The 13,120-nt window shown below is 35.9% G+C and overlaps 1 protein-coding gene across 1 annotated transcript; it reads left to right on the forward strand.

Annotated features, from left to right (window-relative positions):
• The first annotated feature begins 2,209 nt into the window (after positions 1 to 2,209).
• Positions 2,210 to 4,560, forward strand: LOC122831714 (tripartite motif-containing protein 16-like). The gene has a single exon (XM_044118098.1). The coding sequence runs from the start codon at positions 2,244 to 2,246 to the stop codon at positions 3,909 to 3,911; it is 1,668 nt and encodes a 555-aa protein (XP_043974033.1). The 5' UTR covers positions 2,210 to 2,243; the 3' UTR covers positions 3,912 to 4,560.
• Positions 4,561 to 13,120: the final 8,560 nt, after the last annotated feature.

Below are 13,120 nucleotides of genomic sequence, written 5' to 3' on the forward strand. Positions count from 1 at the left end.
CTATCTTTTCTGCCTTCTTCAATAAAACAACTTGAGAAATTTTTGAAATTTGGCTATCACAAGTCAAGCTGTCAATTGGAAACAAGATTTTCAGTAAATAAACAAAGTAAATATTTAACTCTTGATTGTAAAAGAGGAGACAAAGGTTAGATTTACAGCTCAGCTCCTGTTACTGTAGGCTGTAAAAACTGGATAACACAGCCACACCTCTCTGGCCACAGCTTCCTTCTTCTCTTCAGATCTGAACACAGACTCACCTCTGACACACCTCATGAATACTGGGACATCGGGCGCAACAATCTGACCTGATGAGTTGGCTGAATTACACTTAGCTGTAAGATGCTGCACATCTGCAGTGTTTTCTAGTCAGGGTGAAAACATTAAGATGAAAACATGTTTTAGAAAACCAGGCCCCCAGATCTGAAGATAAACATGCTGTTTGGAAGGAACATGTCAAGAAAGTACGCTTCTGAGCAAATTTTAATAGACAGAGACCTTAAATAGTCATCTTAGCAGAAAAATTAGTAACATTCATAGTACTAGTAGTGACCTTAAACACACTGTAGTCGTTCTAAGTAGACATAGTAATCACCATAAAAGTCATATTACTGACCTTAACAGATACAGTAGAGACTTTAGCAGACCTGCTGACTGAATAACTGAAATAATGACTTTAACAGCTCTATAGTGACCCTAATCTTCTGGCAATCTTAAGAGATACTCTGTGTGCGATTTGATGGGGCTGCCCTGGTCGCACGTGTGCTTTAACAAGTTTCTTTAATTTATTTGGTTTGGTGTGGTTTTGGGAACTGACGGTCTGATGGGATACCAAACCTTCCCCTCTGTCGGACCATGACATTTGCTGGGATCCTCCGGAGTGCATGCGCTAAGACCGTGGGAGGCTTAACAATCCCCTTACTGACCTTACCAGCCCTACTAGTGACCATAACAGACATAATAACACAACTTATAATTGTTTTGTATTATTAGGCTCAAAACTAACATAAATTTTTTAATGAATGTTCAGAACTGAAATAGGCTTTTGGGTTAGAGTAGAAATGTCTTTCAGAAATATCAGAAGCACTTTTATGTAACATAGGAGCTTCAGGAGAAACACGGTTCAGATGACAGAGTCTTCAAAACACATAGAGGGCACTGATTAAACGTACAAATGTAAAATAGTTTTAAATATTAAATAAGTTATTTGTCAATGACTCATGTTTAAATGCTTAAACCAAAAATGAAAAATATTTTGCCTTCACTTTTTTGTAAAATGTGTTAGTGGTGATGGATATTTTTAAAAAATACCAGTAGTGAGAAGCATACTCTTCCACTCTTTTGATGTTTACACAAAAATAAAATCACAAGGCTTTCCATAAATTATTACAATATATATATATATAAATATATATATATATATGTATATATATATATATATATATATATATATATATATATATATATATATATATATATATATATATATATATATATATATATATATATATATATATATATATATATATATATATATATATATATATATATATATATATATATATATATATATATATATATATATATATATATATACTATTGTTTCACAATAGTGACTCTTTCCATATCAATAAAAATCAGACTGCCAAACTGTATTTTATAGGTTTATTAACTTTGCTTCAAGTGAATTAATACATTTTCTTTATTTTACTTTCAAGTTCATGAAAAAAACTTAAATCACTAAATTAAAATTCCCAGTATTATTATCATGAACAAGCCTAATGTATTACTTTTAAATGTTCAAGAAACCCAAGAAAAGCCAGAGCATGATTCTATCAGGAACTGAAAAATGATGCATTATCAGTAACAGTAAAGTAAAATCATAAGAACATGATGCAAACATTGATTTCTCCATATCCTGCAGACATAATAGAGCAGTTGGAAAACAATCAACAGATTTCCCTGTGAAACCAAACACACCCGATGTCACAAGTAGAGTTTTGGTGACTCAGTCAGTTGTTTTGAACAAAAAACTGTTGTAAAGAAAACTTTCAGTTTTATTACTTTCAGAGTCTTCCTCTTCCTGGTCTCAAAGACTGAATCTGGGTGGAACCAGAAGCTGCTGAAGGACGAAGCTCATTGGCTGTAGCTTCTCTGTCCTGACATGTGATTGGTGGATCAGAGCTCAAGCTTGTTTCTCTTCTCAGGAAATGAAAGTAACACAGTCAGTGTGACTGAGAGGAGAAATGGAGCAGCTGGACCGAGAAACCTTCTCCTGTTCCATCTGTCTGGATCTACTGAAGGATCCAGTGACTATTCCCTGTGGACACAGCTACTGTATGAACTGTATTACAAACTTCTGGGATGAAGGTGAGAAAAAGAAAAACTACCACTGTCCTCAGTGCAGGAAAACCTTCACACAGAGGCCTGACCTGCAGAAAAACACCATGTTAGCAGCTTTGGTGGAGCAGCTGAAGAAGACTGGACTCCAAGCTGCTCCTGCTGATCTCCACTATGCTGGACCTGAAGATGTGGCCTGTGATTCCTGCACTGGAAGAAAACTGAAAGCCATCAAGTCCTGTTTATTCTGTCTGGCCTCTTTCTGTGAGAAACACCTTCAACCTCATCGTGATGTGGCTCCATTTAACAAACACAAGCTGGTGGAGCCGTCCAAGAACCTCCAGGAGAACATCTGCTCCAAGCATGATAAGTTGTTGGAGATCTACTGCCGCACTGATCAGAAGTGTATCTGTTATCTCTGCACCATGGATGAACATAAAGGCCATGACACAGTCTCAGCTGCAGCAGAAAGGACTGAGAGGCAGAGAGAGCTGGAGGAGAGACGAGGAAAAATCCAGCAGATGATCCAGGACCAGGAGAAAAATGTGAAGCTGCTTCAACAGGAGGTGGAGGCCATCAATCACTCTGCTGATAAAACAGTGGAGGACAGTGAGAAGATCTTCACTGAGCTGATCCGTCTCCTCCAGAAAAGAAGCTCTGAGGTGAAGCAGCAGATCAGATCCCAGCAGGAAACTGAAGTGAGTCGAGTCAAAGATGTTCAGGAGAAGCTGGAGCAGGAGATCACTGAGCTGAAGAGGAAAGAAGCTGAGCTGGAGCAGCTCTCACACACAGAGGATCACAACCAGTTTCTCCTCCACTACCCCTCACTGCCAGCACTCAGTGAGTCGACACACTCATCCAGCATCAACATCCGTCCTCTGAGACACTTTGAGGACGTGACAGCAGCTGTGTCAGAGCTCAGAGAGAAACTACAGGACGTCCTGAGAGACTCATGGACAAACATCTCACTGATGGTCACTGAGGTGGATGTTCTACTGTCAGAACCAGAACCAGAACCAAAGAGCAGAGCTGGATTCTTAAGATATTCATGTGAAATCACACTGGATCCAAACACAGCACACACATGGCTCTTACTATCAAAGGGAAACAAGAAGGTTATGGTGATGGATCAGGATCAATCTTATTCTAGTCACCCAGACAGATTTACATTTTGGTGTCAGGTTCTGAGTAGAGAGAGTCTGACTGGACGATGTTACTGGGAGGTGGAGTGGAGCGGGATACAAGTTTATGTAGCAGTCGCATACAAGAACATCAGCAGAGTAGGATATGGGAATGAATGTAAATTTGGATGTAATGACAAATCTTGGGCATTAGAGTGTTCCCAAAACAATTTTAGTTTTGGTCACAACAACATCTGGACCTCCATCTCAGGTTCTGGTTCCTCCAGAGTCGGAGTGTACCTGAATCACAGAGCAGGTATTCTGTCCTTCTACAGCGTCTCTGAAACCATGACTCTCCTCCACAGAGTCCAGACCACATTCACTCAGCCGCTGCTGGCTGGAGTTTGGCTTTATTACCCTGGAACCTCTGCAGAGATCTGTGAACCCAAATAGTTTTTCTCTGATTTTTGATCAGGGTTCATTGTTCTGATGTCTTTGCTCTGCTGTTCTTCTCTTTATGTTTCTGGTTTAAATGTAGTTCTCTGTGTTTCAGGATTCATAAAGAAAAACATTCCTGATGTTTTTTTAATTTTATTTTAATGACACAGAAATATTTCTCCACATGAAAATATAAAATTATCTGGGCTTTAATAGTTTTTCCTTTAATATTTATATTGATCTATTTGGATGTTCTGATTGTTCTTATTTTAATCAGTTGAGATTGAAGTGAACTGAACTTGCTACTGTTTTCTACATATTGATATATATTTATATCAATATATATCTATATTGATCCAAAAAATCAAAATAATAAAATTGAAACTAACTCCAACTAAAATATTTGTCTCTTTTGCTTTCTTAAAAAAAAACAATTACAGATGAATTTTGAAAGTTGGTGAACATTGGGCTTCTAATAATTGCATAAAAAGTACAAATTGTTAAATTAGAGTTCTTTTGACCATTAAATTTAAAGATAACAATAAGAGCACAATGGTTGTGTTTCCATTACAAAATGTGTGCAAAAATTTGTCAATGTTCTGCTAACCTCGAAAGAACATCGTTTCTCAATTAAAGTGTTAAATAAATCATTAAAAAACATACCACACCATCATCATTGTCTTCATCTTCTCTGCCAGTAAGAACATCTGCTTATGAATCGTGTGAGGTGAAAAAAAGTGTCATTTCAAATTTGCAAAATACATAAATATTGAAATCATTTCAATACAGCTAAAACTCCACCTCATTTTAGCGCAAAAACGTCTTATCAAAAATGTTAAATTTTGAATTTTCATCAGTCATTTTTCTTGAGGTCACCGCATTAAAAAGGCAGCAAATGAATTATGAAAAGTGTTTGGCACAGTCCAATTCCTACGAAAAAGTCGCTTTCGGCTGTTTAAACGTTTTGACATCAGATTAAAATGATGAGGAAACTATTTTAAATAAAAGCAGGGTTAAATCTTGTTGCATACTTAGTTTTAAATCTTTGTAATATAACATCATAATTCCATCAAACTAGTATTTTGATGCCAGGGTTTTAAAACTAATCTCATACCAGCCTATGTTTAAAGTGAACAGCAAATTAAAACTTGTGGATCAGATACTTTAGTAGTATTTTTGAATTGTACTGAAATCAATTGTTTAATCCTTCCTTTGTGAAAGAACTGAGAACCTGAAATGCTGCTGGGTCTCTGTGACAGCAGCATGGTGTTTGTCAGACCAGGTGAGGCTGTCAGTGATGTGCTCTCACTGGCATTTTAAGATGTGGACTATTTTCAAACAGTTCATTTATAAATCTCCACTCATAAACTTCCAGGAAATTTTTTTTTTCATTGAGAAGAATTAATAGTTTCGTTTTGGCAGCTTTTTGAATTAAAAGGTATTCTGAGCACTACTGTGCAAGCTTGACAAATTCTTCCCAGGAGCCAAACTATTTCAAATGATAAAACAGACTCACATATCATGTGCAAATTTAACAACTGAGTTAATGTGACGGGTTTGTGTGTGGTTGATAGAGTGTTGGACCGAGCTCACAGACTTGTTGCTTGCTGATGTTGAGTGTGAAACTTGGATGAGAGACAATAACCCTGCCTGACAGTTTGTGGGTGGACTTGTAAAAGAAAACACTTTAATTAAGTTGCAGATGAGAGAGAGAGAGAGCTAAGATCAGCCACTGCACTGATCTGAAAGTCAGAAAAGATTCTCATCTAACTCTCACTTTACTCCATCAGGGTGAGAGATGTTTGGAAACTGTAGCAGTAGCACCGTCTGTCCATCTGTTGCAGGTTGCAGGAGGAAAGATGGAGGCCTAATGTGTTTAATATGAGGCTCTAAAATATAGGCTTGAAGTAATATTTAAAGGCAGGTCAGGGAAAATAGCTGTAGATGTGAAATAGTATTTTTACCAAAACATGTCAAAGACATTTCATTAAGACCTCATAATGACAAGAAGGTTCTAAACTACAAACAGACACACTAAAATAGACCATAGTTTGCTCATGACCACATCAATTGTCCTCTCTCACTTGTTTTTGTCACATCCATCGGCACAAAGTGTAGCCATGCTCATTTAGCTCCCAGTTGAAACTCCACATACAAAACAGACACATGCAGGATGTTCTGGATGTAATTTTCAAAAGCTTTCATTGGCTTTGATTTAATTAATTTGTGTTGCGGAGCCTGTTTGCTTCATTTAAAGCTCCAGCTGCAGGAGTTGAGTCACGATGTAGAGCCTCTCTGAGGGCTTCATGCACCAGGTGACAAAACGGAGATAAATGAGTCGAGGTTTCAAAGTGACAAGATGAAAGGAAAGATCTGTTTTCATGGCAACCAATCAAACAAACTTATTTACATGTCATAGTCTCACATTTAACATGTCCAGTATTTTATTTATGTCTCCGTTTGTTCTTTAATAAATCCCCAGTGATATCCTGTTTTTGTTTTGTTTTTCATTTTTCTTCTATAGTTGCATTACATGTGTTTTATTCAAGTGAGAAATGAAACCAAAAACAGATGAATTATTACTTTTGATGGCACTCATAAAACAGCTTCAGGGAAGAAAATGAATTTCTACAATGAAAGTTGTCATAAAATATATATATATATATATATATATATATATATATATATATATATATATATATATATATTAGCTGCTTCCTTGATTAAGACAATTATCTTTGGCTTTTTCCAGCTTTAGGTGTGTTTTCAGTGGTTAAACACCGAAGCAAAGTGAGGCATCTTGTTTCAACCCTGTGATATGAGAGCCCATAAATCCTGTGAATATTTAAACTGAAACAATCACAGATGCATTTACCGATGATAAATAAATGAATAACTTAGAATAAAGTAAAACTGATTTAACTTATGATCATTTTTGGGAGGGGTTGCACTAAAAACACTTTGCATGTTGCAGAGTGTCAGTGAATCACCGCCTGTGTTGACCTTTTAATCTAATAGTGAGGATCTGTCATTATTTTTATTTAAACAACAAATACCTGCAGCAGCATTGAAGCTAATCTAATTAGGAGATGCCACTGCTGATTATCCTGACATCAACACATGGAGAACTCCGACTGACCCAAATGTCCTGAAACCTGCGTTGATGAGCGTTTTCTCCATCGCTCTCACAACTTAACTTGCTGTCACTGCTGAATAAAAAAAACATAATACAACTAATTTTCCCCAGTATGTCCGACTCGCTTTGAATAATCCTGGTTTATTTGTTTCAATGAAACTTCAACAGGGAAGTGTTCAGAAAGAATGAAAATATTAGTGTCAAAGTGCATCAGCAGTACTTCATCTCACCAATTATGTTGACAAGAGTTTCACAGGGTCTCTGCCTAAAATCTCATCTTGGAGACGAGGCGACTGTTTGATGTCGTCCAATTAAAGTCTGTGCTCTCAGTAAACTACTTATCCAGAACATGACATAGTGAGGAAAAAAAGCCACTTAGCAGCTTTAATTTATTGCATTTAATGAGTAGTATGTTTTGAACCTGAATTCAACGAGGAAGGGACGTGAGAGAGCCAAGAAAAATTACTGAAACTGGCATTGTTTTGTTTTTCTTTGGAATTACATATCAAGATTTAGTTGTTGGTAATTAATTAAAAAAATTATTGAGGAGACATATTTTTCAGATGTTTCTTTTACTACATTTTGTTTGTGGATAAGCTGAAACTGTCCTAATCTCCATCAGTTCAACATACATTATTTTTAGTCATTTCTTTTTACACATCTTGCTAAATAAAGTGGATGCTAAAGTTATTGTCATGATGTTTCCTCTAAACAATGGACAAAAGCAGAGTAACAATCTGACAAGTTTTGAAGATTATAATCAGATAAACAATAAAGGAATTTAAAAGAGATTTGTATTTGATCCAGAACTTTAAAAAAACTCATCTGAATTTGAAATAAGTTTACCACAAGTTCATTCATAATGTTCTAGTTTGTAATCTTCAGCCTTTTGGCTCTCATGGGATACTAGCAGAACAGAAACAATTTGAAAACATTTATATAAGAACACTGTAAAATGTAAAAGTAAAGTGTACTCAAAAAGAAAAGTGACCTGAACTCATTCCAGCTTAGTCTGTTGACTATACTAACTTAAACTTAGCAAAGACAACTTTCTACTGAGGCAAGTAATCAAACTCATCAGCAGCAAGTAACCCGAACTTGGAGTTATGAGTGAACAAAACGCATCTGCATAACCAGCAAAAAACTCGGCATCATTCGGCAGCTCTCGTTGAACGCACATGCGCATTGGACACTGACGAGTGACGACGTGTTTGAAAGAAACGCCAAACTGTCAACAATACGGCGGTTGCTGCAGCTAAGTTTTGTCACGGTAAGTCCCACTGTTTTTTAGCAAACTTATATTCGTTATCTCGGCCGTATAATTCATCCATAAGTCCAGGTTTTGAGGTTAACTTTATGTGTAATGATTTAGCGATGCCTGGGACTAACGTTAGTCGAAAATATCATGTTTATGTAGTGGCAACAAGATGGAGCGGCAGAGCAAAAAAGCTGTCCGGGGCGCAAAACAAAAAAAGGAAAAGGGATAAGGATAAAGATGTTGACGGGTTAAAAAAGCCGCTGTACTGTTATAGAAGGCTTATGATGAGTAGACTGCCATAGGTGGGACAGCTGTAAACTGTAGGAGAAGCAGCCGTGATGAAGAAGTGTAGGGTCACCAGATTTGGGTTTCTGAAAAGGAGGACACTTCTTTTTTTGTTGGCGGGGGGGTAGAATCGGCGGACACACATGCGCCAACGGGGGGTGGAGATGGGGGAGACGGGGGGTGTGGGGGGTAGAACCAGCGGTAGCACAAGAAATCGTGTGTACATGTGCTACCGATTTCTTTTCCATACAAAGAAACCTGGAATGGAGTAGTGGAACGGAGTGGCAATGTAATCACAATGCACTGTAAGCTATGTAATGTGTTTTGAGGCAGTTGACCAAAATCCCTGACGATTTTTAAATTCCCCCTGGACATTTTTTTAGGTCTGAAAAGTAGGACATGTCCGGGTAAAGAGGAATCTGGTCACCCTAAAGAAGTGTTACGTTGATATGTAATTGTGGTGTTGCTTCTATTGTTGTTAGGACTGCGAAGACCCAGACGTGTCTCACACCCCCATTGGGATCCTGACCATCATTCCTGAGGACAGGCTGGCCTTCACTGACTCACTGCACCTCCAGTCTTCAAGTACTGCCATCATTTTGGAAGGAAGTCTTGTCATGAATGATCTTGGGAATCTTCCACATGCCATGTGTTTGCTCTTTGGACTTATTTATACTCTGAATTTGGAGCACCCTCAACAACTGAAGTACACCTTTGACTTCATCCAACCGGTGCTTCTGTCACTTGGACATAAATCCCTAAAACCAAAAATACAATCACTCAAAAATCTTCTGATGCAATGAGTGAATGTGATGTGACATTATGGATCAACGTTGATACCTTTACCCTTATTGGAAAAGTGATTTTTATTTCTTGTTTGATTCTTTTTTTGTTGGAGAGAGCATCATTGGACTTGCAGACTACTAAATGGTTTTATGTTAATGAGGAGAAACATTACTTCACTTCACTACTTCATTATTTACTTTATCAATGTTATGATAAATGTTGGGCTCTAGTATTGAGAATTGAGTTTTTGTTTCACACCAGTCAACTAAGACATTTAAGCAGGAATTCTCAAAGTTTTAAAGACTGAGGGCCATTTGAAGGATTCAATATTAGATTGAAGGCTACCCTAGAAAAAAAGTCGTGTCATTTTTTTCCCCTAAAAAAAGTCTATGGAAAACTTTGTTTCCAGGTGTGTATGTAACCACACTTGAGAACCTTGTATTTAAGGTAAACTTGTTTAATTATTAAACATTTTTTTCCATTCAAACTGTTGTCTGTTGGCTCTTCGTTCCAATAACTTAACACTTTTGGTTCATCTTACTTGAACATATCAAGGCAATTGGTTTCCTGATATTTTGCAAGTAATGTGAACTCTTAAACATGTAAGTATAACTTATTTTTATGAGTACTGCTTAATTGACATAACTCACAATTTCAAGTAGTCATAATTGACATTTTATAGTCAACTTTACTAATGATTTTGAGTTAACGGCACTCAAGTTTACTGCCATTGCATGAGTTGTCTGAATGAATATTTTACAGTTAACCCAATTAATGATTTTGAGTTAATGGCACTCAGGTTTACTGCCTTTATCTAAGTGGTCTAAACATAGTTATTTTTAGCATTAACACCTTAAAATGAATTAGCTACTTTACTTGAAGATTTTGAGGCAATCGGTTTCCTAACTTTTTTTAAGTAAAGTGAACTTATTACTTTTTACAGTGAAGGATGTGGCAAACAAACTAAAAATAAACCGAGTATTTCTAAATTCATCATTTGTTGTGTTGAAGTGAGATGAATGATGGCTTTGTTTCTTAAAAGTTTTATTTTTCAAAGCAAATGATACAGATACAACAAAAACAATTACGGCAATAAATACACTTAAAAGAAAAAATATTTTGCGGCTGTTTTAAGAGATTTACATTCCTTCTTCACTAACAGTGACATAAAGAAATTTACAATAGTGCAACATTGGTGGAGTTGGATAATATTTCTGTTTATGTCAATTTTATTGACCACCGTTATTAGAAAGAAAAATTAGCAAGAGTCGTAAATTTCAGCTCCAGTTCTGACCAGCATTTACAGACCCATTCATTAACCTGCAATACTACTGAAAATGTCCTTGTTTCAGTAACTCCATCGCCAAGAGAAACAGATTATATACATTAAATAGACAGAGACTGACCTTTAAACCAGTTTATTTCTTTTAATCGTGACGACTTTCTGTTATACCTAATGAAAACATGAAACATGAGATTTTAAATTACAATTTTACATCCAACCATTAAGAAAACTATTTTTTTAAAAACAAAAATGTGGGCTTAATGAAAAATATGTCTAATATCTGCTTAAGGGTTGTTAATTTCAAAAGATACATTTAATCTGACAAATGAGCCTTCTTGGGACATATATTCTAATTTATTGAAAATGACTTTTCTATTGAAAATCATCCGAATGATTATATTGGGTACATGGTTTTTGCACAAAACATAGCAGCAGTGAAAGGAAGCAGCTGGAACATTGGGATTTAACTAAACAAACTGAAAACATTAAAAGTGAAAACCAAAACACTTCTTAGCTGAATAAATCTACATCTAACCACAACTAACTCCTCAGAAAACAGTACAGAGACTGACTGTGATTTATTTTTATTTTATTTTTTTTCAGATGTTTAGGGCTTAATGACTCTAAAATATTACATTTGTTTAAAATCAAATAACAAAACAGCGGTACAAACAAAAATGGAAGATTTGCTGTGGTTCTGAGCTGGGAGAACAGAAACAAATAATATTCAAAAACCTTTAGAAAATGATCTAATCCACTCAGTGAACGGTTAAAATTTAACTTCCCTGATATTTACCTGCCATGATAAGTTTGTAGGTGTCTGACTTAAAGTCAAGGGGAAAAAACTGCTTTATGATCAACATATGCAGCTTTTCTATTAAAACCCATTGAGCAAATTCTCAGAACGATCTTTTGTACACCTCCACAACCTTGAGCTGTTTGTCATTTCAGAATCCGTTTGCTTCCCACGTATGCATTGTAAAAGCTTTCGTTAGGGCCGAACACGGGCTCCTTTGTGCAGCCGTGTCAGTCATTAGTGACCAATGGGTCTTTAATGTTTACTAATGCATGCTGTCATTGTCATCAACCACAACATCCTGGATCTGCAGAGGAGCAACAGGAGATGCTGAAGGTGTTCAGCATCCCGTGGGATGTTTGCCTTCATCCCACTCATGACTGGGATGAAGGCAAACGAGGGACCTGGCTCCTCAAATGTTCGGCTCTTTTCAGCCATTTCCGGTGTTAGTGCTGACATTTGCTAACGGCAGAAATGCTCTATACATCGAGCACAAAACACATCAGGGTCATGTTTAATGAGGAAGTGACTGCAAGTACTTTTAGTTCCCTAGACCTTGAGTCTCAGAGTTAATTAAAAAAAAAATGTTAACCTGGAGACACTGTTACTTTTTCTTATAATAACCTTCCAATGCTAAAAGTAAAATTTCAATGAATGTGTTTAAAGGGGACTTCTGTTTTACAGCTATGTTTTTTTAGTTTTCATTTATCACACTTATTAATTTAATAAAAATCTTTCACATTTTGCAGATCTGTACTCAAGACAGAAAAGTTATTATTTTACATTATTGTCTGACAAAAGTATTTTCACTATTGCTTTTTGTTCAGCGTCCTGAACGGGTTCATTGTCACTTCACTAAATATAAATAAAAAAAAGTAAAACAAGATAGAGATGCTGCAACAAAAGTCACAAAATGATGCAGCAGAACACTGTGAATTCCACACCTTTATTCCCAATAGACCTGCACTATTCTAAATGGAATCACATCAAAGGTGATATACATTCATAACAGTAAACCTTTAAGTTTCCCCTCCATGTCCTCATGTTCAGACACAAGTAACACCTTATTTTAAAACATGGTGACACAAAACGATGACAGCTGCTGAAGAAAACATTTTTACAGTGCTTCATCACATGACTACTCTGTTTTACATGACATTATAGCCATCCTTTAGTTAATAATAACACAAATCCCTCTCAATTTTTAATCCATTTAATGCTTTAATTTTTTTCTTTGATATAATATGACAGTTTGTTTTTTCTGTACAGAAATTCTATAGATCTATCAGAATAATTTTTTAAAATGTATTTGAACAGCATCTTTCAAACTTGTCAACCATGTTGTTGAATTATTTCTAATTGACTCAGTGTCTCTCAGAGGATCTCTAATCTAATCAGTAAACTATTCCTTGTTATGTATTTTGTATGTATTTTTGAATAACGTTTGTATAAGTAAAAGAACTTTTAATAATTCTGTATTTTTATTGCCTTTCATTAAAATGAAGTCATTTTTGAGAATGCTTTCAATGTATTGCAAAATGAGTCTCTACTAAATAAAAGCCTTATAAACCAATTATTAGAAACAAAGCTTTCAAACTGTCAATTAAATTAATTATATTTAGCTCTGCATAATTATGCCAATTAACTCCAAAATATCCCAAAACACTAATTACTCTGC

Source organism: Gambusia affinis, linkage group LG05 (assembly GCF_019740435.1).
Source record: "Gambusia affinis linkage group LG05, SWU_Gaff_1.0, whole genome shotgun sequence".
Taxonomy (NCBI): domain Eukaryota; kingdom Metazoa; phylum Chordata; class Actinopteri; order Cyprinodontiformes; family Poeciliidae; genus Gambusia; species Gambusia affinis.

What these genes read in the sequence shown, in the direction of transcription:
- LOC122831714 (XM_044118098.1), top strand. Translation starts at nt 2,244, where the DNA reads ATGGAGCAGCTGGACCGAGAAACCTTCTCCTGTTCCATCTGTCTGGAT.